The sequence below is a fragment of the Condylura cristata genome, unplaced genomic scaffold (genome assembly GCF_000260355.1).
Source record: "Condylura cristata isolate star-nosed mole 26May11 unplaced genomic scaffold, ConCri1.0 scaffold00006, whole genome shotgun sequence".
Lineage (NCBI taxonomy): Eukaryota > Metazoa > Chordata > Mammalia > Eulipotyphla > Talpidae > Condylura > Condylura cristata.
In genome coordinates this window covers 7,455,325-7,470,433 of record NW_004567107.1, presented here as the reverse complement: position 1 = coordinate 7,470,433, position 15,109 = coordinate 7,455,325, and the positions used below count along the sequence as shown (strand labels likewise).

Genomic DNA, 15,109 nt, shown 5'->3' with positions numbered 1-15,109 from the left:
TGAAGCATCCAGTCTAGTTAGAAAGGCAGGTGGCGTGCAAGTCGTTAGGTGGAATGATGGCCCCTAAAAAGGCGCAGAAACAGGTTACTACACGAGTGTGAGAGGGGCCTGGAACTAGATGGTCAAGAAAAGCTCCCAAAAGTGACATCTTGTGTGGAGATTGAAGAAGATGGTGTCTACCAGCCAAAGATTGGGAGAGGAAGAGGGAGAGAAATGGGAAAAGATAAACACAGCAGGGGCAAGGGTCAGCCTGCTGCCCTGGAACAGAGCACGTGTGGGAAGAGTGCAGAGAAGGGGGCAGGTTGGCAGGGGCCAATCACTCGGGCCTCAGAGGTCATCGTGGAGTCTAGACTGTATTCTAGCACCTTGGAAATCACAAGGAGGGCTTGAGTCCTTTTCCATTCTGCCTGCAGGTCACTTTCAAACCCCTCCATCCATTTCCCAGTCCTCCAAGTACAGGGCAATCCTTGGCTTGCTCACCAACCTGCTGCTATCACTCCTCCTTGGAGTAACTGACTATCATTTCAGGAAGCCAAGTTTTTCCTGGAGGGAAAAGACACCCAACTGGGTGCCCATCGGGCCTCACACAAAGGGACTATGGAGGAAGAAAACAACAAAGGCACTTAAGAACGAAAGCTCAATTCTCTCTTCAGACCTGTCCCATGTTGGTTGTCTTATGAGTTCTAAGCCGGTTTTCCAGTACACAGCAGGGACCTGTCCTGTCACTTAACCACCTCCAGAGAGCAGATGACCTCTCCAGTACAGTGACCTGCTGTACATGGTTGAACCTAAGAAGTCACTGATTGTTGTTTTTTTTTTTTAAGATTTATTTATTTATTCATATAGAACTGGGGTACAGGCCTGAGGTGCAGAGGGTGAGAGGATTCACCCAGAGACAGAGTGGGGAGCAGAACAGGCAGATCAACGAAGTACACTGCTGAGTGGAGCAGCGGGCAGGTCAGGAGAGGTCTGCCTCGCCATGTGGATCTCCTCTGGGGCAGGCCGGAACCGACTCATGCGGAAGTGGCTTTAGCTTCTTAGTGCTGTGCTTTAACCCGCTGTGCCACCAGGGAGGGCCTGACTGCTTTATTTTTAAGCATAGCACTAAGTGGAGCAAATGCTACAAAAGGAATGACATACCACCAATAAGATGCATCCCAATCTCTACTTGTCAAAATATGAAAAGCATGCCTTTTGGAATTGATGAAATACATTTACAGTCTGTCTTCCTCACTAGGAGCCACTCCTAAGAAGGGTCCAGACTAGCAGGGACACTAACTGGAAATACTCAGTGAATGTCAATGCTAAATAACGACTGGATGATAGTTTTAAGATTTAGGAGAGAAAAAAATAGCATTAACTGGGCATTCAGTATCCCAACCGCGGTGCTGTCTGCAGGCCTATGTGTCAGGTCCTCACAGGAAGCAGCGAGACTGCAGGTGTCAAAAGAGACTTGCATGTACCGAGAACCAATGGTTATTCCTAACACAGAAAATAAAAGGAACAGAAAAAACTACCAAAACTTGTATAAATATAATATTAGCCATTTCTGTCAAAAGTCTATACATTGAGGGCCCTCCCTGGTGGTGCAGCGGGTTAAAGCACAGCACTGAGAATCTAAAGCTGCTTCTGTATGAGTTCGATTCCCACCTGCCCCGGAGGTGACCACATGGCGTGGCAGACCTCTCCTGACCCGCCTGCTGCTCCCCTCAGCAGTGTACTTTGTCGATCTGCCTGTTCTGTTCCCCACTCTGTCTCTGGTGAAGCCTCTCGCCGCCCCTGAGCCTCTGGCCTGTACCCCAGTTCTGTATGCACAAATAAATAAATCTTAAAAAAAAAAAAAGTCTATACATTGAGCCTAACTACATTTATGCCTAAAAACATAAAAATGCCTTAGAATCTCCAACTCTCAGAAGTCACCAAAAGGAACAACACAAAGGGAAAGAGGGAGGCCCCACCCACGTCCTCAGGGCCTTCAAGAAAACACGGGGTGCCCCTCTGGCCACATCCAGGAGAATCTACAGGAAAGGCGGTACTGTGGGCATCAAGGGGATGGACTGTGTTCAAAACAGAAGGCCCTGCCTGTTACCATGGCAACACAGGAAGCGTCTATGGTGTTATCCTGAAGTGCTGGCAGAAAGTGGCCAGGACCCAGAAGGACGCTGAGGACAAAGGTGCTTGGGACCCACTGAGGCCCAGCCTGTTCCACGCGGAGATCACTGGGCTGCTGGGCCCGCTCGCTGGGACAGGATGGATGTTGAGAAAAATAAAACACTATTTTAAAAAGTATCTAATTTAAAGTGACTAATGGACAAATATAGATTTCCTGTGATTTAGCCTTTATTTGTTCTCATATAACAATGGCCAGCTGCTCCCTGGAGGGGGTTAAGAGACAAGGGAAAGGGGCAACAAAGTGCTAGTAGTTTTACATCTGCTCAGTGATCTTACAAGTGATCTTATGCAGATATTAGCACACTCTTATAGATGAAATGAACCTTGAAAGTTGGGTTAAAATTAGTTTCTGGGAGACCAGTGAATTAACTTAACTAACTGGAAGTAGGCAGTGAAAGGAAAAAGCTAAGATTCAAACCCAAGTTCATCTTTATCCCTGGAGCTCGAGATTTTCCCCCAATTCTCAAACTGCTGCTTTATTTGTCTACAAGTGACTTTGTTTCACTGAAAGAGAGAGTCTTGTCTTTGGTCCCTAATTCACTGTGTCTATATTTACAAACACTCAGACAGTTAAATTGTGGCAGGGTAGCCCCCCATGTTGAAGGAAGCACCGCTGTCTCCCACCTCATGCCCCAGCTGCAGAAGGGATGGAGAGGCAGGCTCAGGTAGGTTGACCTCACAAGTCAATTCCTCTAGGTTGCAGACAGCATCTCTGTAAGCACAGTGCTGCCTTCACTGGCAAAACTGCCCTGCCTTGGATGCTCTGGCAACCAGAGTTCTGGAGAGAGGACTCTATGTAGTGGCTGTTCGGCAGACATATAGCTGTTCCCTCTACCTTGTGACGTGAAGTGGAGTCAGAAGATGTGATTTTACCACTTGACACCAGGCTCTTCACCACATTAAGGACTTTTCTCCATTCTAGGAGAACCATGTGGAAGCAACACCTCTTCATTTCCCTCATGCAACATCAGAAAACATTTAATGAACTAGATAATTCAGCTATTATGTATATATCTAGCCTATTTCCCCAGCAACTCTACAAAATTTGTATTATTTCCATGTTTCACTGATGAAGAAAATGTGGTTGAAAGGATAAGCCTTTGCCCAGGGTGATAATCCCAAAGCCAAATTTCACATAACTTGGGGACACCTTGGCTTCTACTTTTCTATACCCATCCTCTTCTCCATCAATAAAAAGCATTTAAAATTTAAAGGAGGATAATTGTTAGGAATCAGTAAAATGTGAATAATGAAAACCATTTTCAGCTGCCATTCAATTTGTATATTATAACAGATAAATTAAAAATTCAGAAATTGGGCCCTCCCTGGTGGCATAGTGGGTTAAAGCACAGCACTAAGAAGCTAAGGCCACTTCAGCACGAATTCAATCCCCACCCCAGAGGAGACCCACATGGCGTGGCAGACCTCTCCGGACCCTCCCGCTGCTCCCCTCAGCAGTGTATTTCATCAAGCTGCCTGTTCTGCTCCCCATTCTGTCTCTGGTGAATCCTCTCACCGCTCCTGCACCTTTAGCCTGTACCCCAGTTCTGTATGCATAAATAAATAAATCTTTTATTTAAAACAAATTCAGAAATTTACCAGGGATTTAGATCTCCAGAAAAAAATGTTCTGGCAGGTTAGAAATCCGTTGTCTGATAAAATAATGTTGTCAGCAAATACAGTTTATACTTCTAAGACTAGATGCTACATAAAGAGGCATTACAGTTGAAATACTTAAAATATAAATATATAAGAGACCTCTGCTAGGGTGACTGAGACTTATTGGGCTGTTGGAAAATTGTGACAAAGTTTTTTTCTCTGTCTTTTGTTGAAATAATGCACCATAACTTTTCAAAACCAATAATACACTTGTTTTCAGCTTGGCCAACCTCTTTCAACTTCCATGCCTGAAGATCACACTGAACATTCTCCAGTTGTTTATTATTGCATATGAACTATTGATAGTTGGTCTACTAATGCCCACCCATAGTACCAGTTCCAGGTGATGTCAACAGACAGTAAGAAAGAGTCCTCTGATTCTCGGCCTAGGGGAGGAGAGGACACATATGCAAGAAACAGTGTTTAAGATTTTCTGATTAGGTAAAAAGGAGGTAACTGCCAGGCCTATATCAGGATATGAAAGCCTTCAGAGGCGGTAACATCTGAGCTGACTTAAAAGATGAGTTGGGGCCCTCCCCGGTGGCGCAGCGGGTTAAAGCACAGCACTGAGAAGCTAAAGCCACTTCCACATGAGTTCGATTCCTGCCTGCCCCAGAGGTGACCACATGGCGTGGCAGACCTCTCCTGACCCGCCTGCTGCTCCCCTCAGCAGTGTACTTCGTCAATCTGCCTGTTCTGTTCCCCGCTCTGTCTCTAGTGAAGCCTCTCGCCACCTCTGAGCCTCTGGCCTGTACCCCAGTTCTGTATGTACAAATAAATAAATAAATCTTAAAAAAAAAAAAAAAAAGATGAGTTGGTATTTACTAGACAAGCAGGCTGGATAGGAAAGTTGCATGGATAAAAGCGATGCAAAATAACATCATACATTTCACAAAATTATTATACAAGTAAATGACGTTTCATCAATTCACTTTTTTAAAAGAGCAGCATCTTAATTCTTCTGTGAACTTTATCTTACTACCTATCAGCCCCGGCCACTATAAGGGCTCTCATGCACACACAGACATACTAGTCCACAATCTGGCTTGATGTGGTATCATATTTGAAATCTGAAACTGACCAAAGACAGGCAGTTTGAAATTATGGTAGTCAGAGGAATCTGAACTCTGCTGCAAAGAAAGATTTTTAAAGTGAAAGTTCGTACAGTACTACAGCATACTACATGCAACCAAAAGGCTAATTTATGAGGACATTGGGACCCACTACTAAATTTCTGAGGTTTTGAACATTTAAAGCCTCAACATACAGATTTCAATAGTAAAATAAAATAAATTAAAAATAATTCATCCTTTGAAACCCCTTCATCACCACTTAAAGAGTTTCCATATTTTCAGTGCATTTCAGAATATACACCCAGGAGCTGTTTCTGATTAGCTCTCTTCATCTTTACTTGATACAGCCCTCTCTCTCACCTTTATGGCTTCTCTAAATTTTGCTCTGGAGCAGAATGTTTAGAAAGGAAAGTTGCTGGAATTCTTCAGAATTCTAGGATTTCTAGGATCAATCTGAAGTTCTAGAGTCAAAGGTTATCACACACCACCCTAATACAAGACAAAACAAAATCACCAAAACTGGATTATCTTACCATCTGACATTTACCTCTAACAATAGTAGGCACACATATAATTATTGTTTATGATTAAATGAGAGGTATTATTCTGAACACTACATATTATAAGCCATCTAACCCTCAAAAACATCCTGTGAAGTCTTTACTATGATTATCTCTAGCTTACAGGTGAGGAAATGAAATCCGAAAGAGGCCAATGTTGTCCATGACAGAGCCAGGTCTTGACGCAAGCCATCTGCCTCTATAATCCACACCCAGTCACCCAATCATGCCTGTGGGATAACCTTGAGATCTGTACTACTAAGCAGTTATATTTGTGAATCGCAGGCTTTACCTTCACATTTACTCACCAGTCCCTAACTTATCCTAGCTGCTAAGAAGAGCTGCTCTTATCATTCCTGTACTGGAAGACTTCACAGATTGGCAAGACAAGACACAAACAATGCAATGTAGGGAGTGAGTGTTCCCAGTGTCTCCAAGTCCTGAGGATGAAGTGACTAATTCAGTCATGGCAAGTTCCATGGAGGAAGTGACACAAGCTGAGCATTGAAAGCTGAACAAAAGTATACTGAGTGGGAAGGAAGTGGACGCAATTGAAAGAGGCATTTCGATCATAACAAAAGCTTAGGCCAAAGTACAGTAGTGGGGGAGAGGAATTTGTGCTGGGGAACGGTGAGGCACTAATCACAGCTGTACAAGAAGTGGTAGGAAAGCAGGCTGGAGTAGGGAGGAGGGGAAAGGCCAGACTGAAGGGTCTTATATCCAAATTAAGAAACATGGAGTTGGTCTTAAAAACAACAGGAAACTAGGAAGAGTTTTGACTAAAGAGAGTGTGATTTGATCTAGGTTTTAGAAATTGATCTCTAGATCAATTAATAAGCCATTAAAAAAGAGAGTCACAACTGAGTCGGAAAAAGGCACAAAACGATGTAAAAACAAACTATTATAAACAAACAAATAAATAAATGAAGAAGGTTGCTGGAGAAAAGCTGAAACTGAATATGGAGGCAAAGAGCAGATCAGCACAGGCTCAAGAACAGCTACAGATCATGGCAGAGGTCCATCCCCAGGCACAACAGAAACTGGTCACACATGTCAAAGGCTAAGACCAAAAGACAACCTCAAGAGCAGCCAGTCCACCTACTGGGTAACTCACTAGAAACAACACCATCCAAGAGGATTATTCACAAATGCCTAAAATGTAATGGCAGGGGTGGGGGATTGAAGCTAGAATAAACCCAGGAAAACACTTCTAATAAGAATATGTAAGAAAGAATTATCTAATTACCATTTCATGGAGTCAGACTCAAGTGAGTAGTAGTACGACATAGCTGTACATCTTGGCCTGCTTTCAGAAAGAATGGCTCAGAAAGAATTTGTCTTTTTAATGAGTTCCTTCCATATAACTAACAGCTGGGGAGTGACCAAATTGGGAAGAAATCTCAACTTAAATGAAGAGCCTTAAATCAGAAAATGTCCCAATTTTTCAAATCAGTTTGGCTAAATGCTTACGGTTTTGAGTAGAGTTTCATTATGAAGCTGGGCCAATCCCATCCATTCTTAAATTCACCCTTTTCTGGAATTGCAGAGAACAATTCCTGATACGGAAATGACAGAAGAGCAACTCTTTTATACAAAGTGGTTTTCTTCAGCAAACACTTTAAAGAGCAGCCACCTGACACTGGTCCAGGGTGATAAATCTGACTTGTAACAACACAGGGGGGAAATAAGAGGCAATATGTGATAGATTATTTTTTAGGATTCTTTACCCATCCATGAGCTTATACTTGAAAAACATATCAACCAGCCACTCATCAACAACAGGACACTTTCAAACATATGCAAAGAAGCAGATGTTTAATCTGGGATTCATTTGTACATCTGCAATCAATCAATGAGTCTTTTCGAAATCTGTAATGTGGTCCATCAAAATGGCTACATTTGGTGCCAATTGTGGATACTGACGCACTACTTGAAGAAAGCTGCTTCAGCAGGGTGCTTTGTTACTATTGTGCCAACAATCATCTCCCAGGTTTTAGGTCTGAAGAGATTTAGCGCTTATAATCTGTAGATGAAAATTAAATTTCTACCTACAATCCCAGATAGCCAAGATACTAAGAAGTATGGAAACTTTCTGAACAAGAAGTAGAAAGATGCATGAATCAACAGTGGCTCTTAGAAAAGCACACATCTCAAGTGATGCTTAAAGGCAGCTCCATCCCCGCTAAGCTTATTAGTGTGACCACGATAACATCGTATCACAAGGAGGAGAAAGAGCAGAATGTGAGTACATGGTGGCATCATCACCTATAGTTTGAGTTTTCAGAGGCACTCCCAATATCTGGCCATCCCACTGGCATTCTGAACATCAGGATGCCCAGCTGTAACCTACTAGACAGTGAGGTCCTGCAGGGAGGAGATGGAACCTGCTTCTTCTCTCCTCATTACCTGGTACGTGTCTGGCTCCCCTCACACAGATACCACACTTGCCAATCTCTCAGTGCACACAATCAAACCTGGTCTCCCAGGCAGTTTCTGCTACCAAAAAATGGAGAGAAAAGAATCCAAAAGTGCAGGCTGTAACTTTAATCTTTCTTTTTAGGGTCAGGTTGCAGAGCCATTTTAAAGCACCAGCCTTTTGATCCTTATGTAAGTGAATCCTTTGGATGAGAGTCAAATGAATTGACAGATTTGATTCCATGGCATATGGAGTCATAAAAAGTTTCCAGGACCAAACCTAAGCATTTAGAGTGGATCTAATCTGAACAGAGATCTGTAGAAGAAGGTTGGCAGCACGACAGAACCCAGTTTGTAGAAGAATGGGAAAATAAGACTGCTTTAAAATTCCAAGAAAAATGGGGTACACCAGGTGCTATTCTATTCTCTCTGGGCTTGGTGAATGCCAAAGGCCAAATGATCACAGACCCAAGGTCTAAATTCCAATGTACCTCTACAACTGAGAAAAGTCACAGGCAGAATCTTTATGGCATCAAAGTTACATTTTTTATACATACCAGGTATACTACTGCTTTACACTGCTCTGCCTGATGTGGAAAATCAAATTCTATCATTTGTTTTGTATTTCATCCACTATTATATAGTCATATTATACAATATTGAGACATACAACACAATCCTTACTAACAATAAAATTAGAAGCTATGGATTATATCTATAATTTTCTTATTAGTAGCATTCTCTGGGTATATTAGGACATGAACAAATTTTGAATAGAAATGTTTAGTCATTGAGTTATCTAGATTTGAAAAAAATAATATGGAAGTGTTCATAAAAGGACCTCACCAAAAGAATAAGGCAATCACCAACATACACATAGAAGTCTTGATTAAATAGTATCAAGACTGTCTAATCAAAATTGACTTCCTGATCAGAATCTTTCAGCCATTTATGTAAGTTATACTGTGAATAACTGTGAACTTAAGAAATGTTTTCTTTAGAGCATACCTGAAGCATGAACAGATGAAAGCTCCATATTTAAGCAATTACATGCAACTCAGAAATGCCAATTTCCATCACAATTAGCCTAAGTTATGCAACATACTTTTGTTCCTTTTTAGTATAGAGGTGATGTATGTTTTTATAATTTGCTTAACTGCCTATACTGAAATTTTAAAATCACATAGATCATATAAAACCATAAAAGAAAGGGCACCTTTTTATTTCCCCCAATGTACCATGTTTCTACATTGCTTACAGAGCTTGTACAAGAAACACTGTTAGTTTCTATATAAACTTTCCATAAATTTTTATTGTTTCTATAAATGCATAGAGATTGTTGGTTTCATTATAACCTCTGTTTCAGTTGGAAAGAAAAATTACCTGCAACTCTAAACAATGATCTACATATATAGATGTGGGTAAGTGTGTTCAGCCCTCTACTTAAAGACCTCTAAGATATTCAATATATTTCATCAAAATACAGATGAGCACAATGGAGAAAAAACTTCTAGCACACTCAACTCTAACCACCACACTTGGAACAAACAGGCCATAAAAAGGGCAATCGTGAGAACAAATTATTAATTCTATATATTTTTTAGTACAAGTAATACTATAACTAAACATTTTTAAATGCTATACAATGGTATGTGATATGCAAGGGCATCTGGCATATTATAAGGTGATTTTCAGACATCTTCTCTCTCAAATTAGTTCATTTACATGATATCATCACTAAAGCTTCATTTTTTAAACCTGAAAAACCATTTCATGGTGTAAAGCCAAAGATGGGATTTTGATGAGAGTGGTGACCACAGTTTGCTAACATGTTCATCCCCTTAACTCAATTAGCGTTCATTAAAATTGTACTAATCACAATGAGTAAAGTTACCAATTATTTCCATAATAATTATAAATCCACTTAACTAACTTTAAGACTATTTCTTACTTTTAATATTAGATTGACATGTTGTTATCTCTGGGAAACCATTTCTCTAAATAAAGCATATTGTAATTCTGTTCTTTAACAAAAAATGTCCATCAAACATGCTTTTGAAGAGCCACATTATATAAGCATAAAGTAAGAGACTGAAAAGAATCTGATTTAAGCTACCAGAACCAAAGTAACTCAAAAATCCTATCTGCAGTTTAGTAATCTTAACCCTAAAAGAAAATATAGACTATTTTATATGACGCTTATGAAACAAACCATTTTTTTAAAAAAAATCCCTAAGTGGTTAGAAGGCAATATTTCAAAATACAGGACCTTTTCAAGTTAAGGAGCCTACCAGTGTTGATGCTTTAGTATTTAAACTGGCTAAGTGTTAAACAAAAGCAGATGAATAAATAATGTGACCTCTGAAAAGACCCTGCTTTTGCTTTGTTGTTATTTATTTTTCTTTTTTAAGAAAATATAGGCATTGCATGTCTTTCAGGAATTAACAAAGCTGGTACTTTCAGGTTTAAAGATAGCAGGCTTGCCAGATTTTAAATGAAATATAGAGTGCTACAGTGATTTAATGGTTTTAAACCATAGATGTCACTGCAGTCTGAGGGTGTCACAGACAACTTAAGGAAGGGGGTGCACGGGGACAGGACAGAGAAATCACGTTGTCAGTAATTACAATCAAGAGCCCTAAAATGTGGCTGGGACTGCTCATTACTTCTTCCTTCTGTATCAAGACCCTTATTTACATTTCAGATTACATTTTTTATGAAACAGTAAGATCTATCGGAGCTGCAAGGACTGAAATAATGAGGGAAAAACATTTTAATAAAATGTGTTGGGTCTGCATTACTTCCGTGTCAGAAAGAAAGGCTACTTCTATAGTGATGGATCATTTATTCTGCTTCTAAACGAGAAGCAAAAAGATGAAACTGATGAACTTTTACTGCCCATTTGTCTTTAGCAGACAATTAAGACAGAGAAGATCAAAATGGATTATCATACCACGCAGACAACTGGTCCTACAGAAATGCATCTCCGGACCACAGATTTGTAACTCTCTTTTATCCCTCCCCTTTCTTCTTACTTCTTTTTCCACTCTAAAGGCAGCGCTAGCTTTGTGGCTCAAGGAGAGCCAAAAGGCTGGTCATCATTATTCAGTCACAGATGTCAATCTAACCTCCCTTTTTTCTCAGTTTCTAAAGCAGTGAGCCACAATAATTTGTGACAGATTCTTTTACTGTAAGGTACAAAGAACACACAGAATAAAACATCTAGCAGCAGCAAGCATCTCTGATCAAGTGTGCTGCTACATGGGAAATGCACTATATGTAAAAACAAGCACTGGTAGTTTAAGAGAATGAGGAGAAAACTTGGTGGGGAGAGGTATGCATGTAGCGTAGTAAGTGCTATACTTTGTGGTGAATTACCTCACCTATCCCTTATGGGTTATATCATAAAACAACTTAATAATAGAAATGTTGTACACATTAAATGTTTTATATTATAGAAAGATTTCTAAGTACACTGGGAGGAAGATAATTTGGTTTAATTCAACAAAGGCAAACAAGCAAAATATAGAAAGATTAGAACCCAAATGATATAAAAAGTAAATAAGAAAAGCAGGTGTCATTTCTTTAACCTGTGGATCAACCACCAAACAAATTTCTGAAGGGAACATCTCCCAAAACAAAGTTGATCTTTCATTCACCCTTGAGTTATATGCAGTAATGAAGGAACCACATGTGTCAAGTTGAAGGAGATGTTAAATAAGGCGAAGATGTACACTTTCAACAGTCTCATCTAGAAGGGAGAATCCTCCTCCAAATGTTATGTCACTGATCAAAAGAAAAGAAATAACTATCCAGTGAGCACTTGGGAATACCTAAGAGTGATCACTACTGTTTAGGTTCCTTCTGTAATTTTAAAGATTCCAACTTCAACATATGAAATACTTGTAAAGTCATCCATCAACCAAAGTAAAAATAACAATGTTTCTAACATGAATAGTATAATCTGTGCTCCACCTGCAATGTCAGAACTGATAATTCTACATTTCTCTCTACAAACACATACAATCACATGTATTAGTACTTGTCCAAAGATACAGATCTTACAAACACATACAATCACATGTATTAGTACTTGTCCAAAGATACAGATCTTCTCCCCTAACACACAAACACACACAGATACTCAGGGAAGGAAGCACATAAAGATGAACACCAAATCATTACAGTAGTTGTCTGAGTTGTGAAATTACAGATGACTTGAGTCTTTGCCTTTTTATCACTTTCTTTATTTCTGCCTTAATCTGAATTTCCTAATTTTTTTCATCTTAAATGCGTTTTTTTAAAACATGTTTTAATACCACCAAAAAATCATGTTACACAAACATTTTCAGAAATGATAACTGTATTTAAAAGAGTAGATGCAGATATCAGTGGTGTTATTTTGGGTTCCCCCTACAAAATTTTCTATCACATGATAATTCAAATCAATGGATTATAGGAGCTTAGTTACAAGATTTTAGAATAAAGATTTCGATACAAATTACCTTCTGAAAACACTACTTTAAATAATACCTTAACATCTTCTCCTCATTAGACATTATCTATATGATGTCTAAATAGAATCATTACTCTTTAAAAAGTTCTATGATCTTCTAATTGTATAACTTAAATTCAATGGGCTCAATTCCATAGCAATTTAAGGCGAGATAAAAATTTAACTCTCCTATTGGAAAATGAAGCAAGGGGTAAAGTAAGAAGAATCATATCTTTTGAATCTCATTTAAAAGTCTTGAGGTGAGACACAAAGCAAATTGTACTCCTTCTTGTCGGTTCTTATACAATACAAATCTCATTACAAAGCATGTGGTTACACCTGTTATCCAGGTTCATTGTGTACCTTGTCTTCCTGGAGCTGCATCAGAGACCCTGCCCTCTGCAGAATAGGCTACTGTACACGACACTTCTACTCCATTGTACTTATCCTCATTCAAGGATATTTGTTTAATAAACAAAATTAAATAAATATACTTGAGAAACATATTTTTATTGTATATAATATTCCCCATGTGAAAGGTTTTATAAAGTTATTTTATTCGATGTAATCAGGAATGCTTTTATTTCAAAATGGCTTTATAAAGCACACCCAATTATGTATCTGAACTAAAAAAACTAAGGTACCCAAGAAAGCTACAAAACAGCTCTTACATTTCTTACGGTAAAAAAGGATATCCTGAATGTATAACTTGGCTCTTATTATAAAAAGTAGAGTAACACCAGAACTTCTGCACTCTTGTGAGGGAGAGTCCTTTCCACTCCACTGCATGCTTTCAGACTGTAAGAAATTCAAGACGGCAGGACCAACTGGGCAAACTTAACTTTCACTGCCATCATTAGAACAACCTCACCCTAAAGATCATTCCTACATGTACAGTTTTTCCTTTGAGTGCTACCATACCACCATTTCATAATTTTTTTCCAATTCCAAGAAATGTCCTCCCCCTTTTTCATTACACTGGCTTTGACTGCAGATATAACATTAATAAAAAAAAGTTCATCAGCAAACCAAAATGGATTTGTTAATGAAGCCCAGGCTGCAGTATATCTCAAAGTAAAAGTACAATTTCCAATAGAGTTTCTTCCTTTCTGGGGTGTTCCCCTGGAAGGAATGCCCCAAATCTAGCAATAATTTTTCAAGCCCAATGCAGTATGTTTTACTTTTTGTCTTGGGTTCCTAATTATTGTTTCTCTTCCCTTCTAAAAATTCATTTATCCCTCTCAGTAAAAAGAACAGTAATAATATGTTGAACAACTCTGAAATAAATTTTGTCATGTAAAAAATTAATTACGCATTCCGAACCTGGTCACTGTAGTCCTCCGGGAATTGCCTCTGCACCTCAGGATCTGTAAATAATTGACAGATAATATTAATTGGCTTTGGATTAGTGAGCAAGCAGAGGATCACACATTAATATTTGATCAGAAGATGATAGCAGCCCTAGCAGGGGATCCAAGGGGGGCAGCTGAGGCTGCTATGTTGATGAGCACAAGGGGGGGCTCGGCAAGGCACTCCTATTACCCTCCTCCAGAAATACAAAAAAGAAAAATCGTAAAGACCTGATGCTACTGTTAACTTTAGACTGTTACCTAATGCAAAAACCTTGCCAGCTGCAAATTGCCTTCAATATATTTTTCCAGAGAAAATGAGTCTTAAACCTGCTTGACTTTTTTTTTTTCTCTCTAATCAGATGCCTCCTTTTCATAGTTACAGATGTGGCTTCATAAACCGCCTTAAACACCAGCTTCAGACTGCATGTGGAGATGGGGCGGTGGGGGAGTGTAGATAGAGATCTAGGAAAAATTCTTTCAAGGAATAAATGCAAAACTCTCAGTTTTAAAAAACAAAATACAACCTTCCCAAAATATTTATGAATCTTGAAAATACAGGTAGAACGAAATGAAGTTTTCTTTAAAATAGAAGCAAACAATGCACTTTTAGCTCATTGGGGGAAACAAAATACCATGATCTATTATGTTCTACCTGACATAAGTAGACTTGTTCACAAAGGATAAAAATATGTAGGTGAGAATACCTTTCATGGCCATCTGTTTAAAACAGAATCAGTGAAGAAACACTTGATTCCTCCATCCTAATTTCAAAATAACCCAATGCCTTCTTCCACAAGTCAATACAAAGTGTACTAATTAAAAGCTATTAGCATTCCATTTACTATCGATTAGGAAAACACTCAATCTTTCCTAATAAGAAAAGATTTGGTTCCTCAGACACATGTGATGGGGAGTGGTCAGAATATTATCTATTTGAGAAATCATGTATCAATGCAAAAAGCTAATGGAAAAGCACATAATGTGAGGATTCCCTCTCACAGTAATCAGAATATATAGTTCTCTCATTTTTCACATCTTTTAAAACACCACTTTACTTCTCCATGCAAGTGAATCCATCCAAAAGTTAAAAACTTCCAAGTCACCACACAAAAATACCATTAGCTACTCTGCAGTGAAGAATCAAAAAGGGAGAAAACTAAGGGCCTATTCACACACTATAGTTAACTCCTAGACATACCAGTTATCAAGTTATTAAAAGTCCACAGAAGTGGCCCTCCCTGATGGCGCAGCGGGTTGAGGCACAGCACTGAGAAGCTAAAGCCACTTCCGCATGGTTCGAATCCCGCCTGCCCCGGAGGAGACCACATAGCGTGGCGGACCTCTCCTGGCCCGCCCGCTGCTCCCCTCAGCAGTGTACTTCGT

General features: G+C 39.3%; 1 protein-coding gene across 1 annotated transcript in view; it reads right to left on the bottom strand.

Moving 5' to 3' along the window:
• DENND1A (DENN/MADD domain containing 1A) overlaps positions 1-15,109 on the bottom strand; it is a 414,277-nt gene that overhangs the window by 316,212 nt on the left and 82,956 nt on the right. The window contains exon 3 of the mRNA XM_012721213.1: positions 13,698-13,741. Coding sequence (XP_012576667.1) covers positions 13,698-13,741 — 44 coding nt within the window. The remainder of the gene's footprint in view (positions 1-13,697; positions 13,742-15,109) is intronic.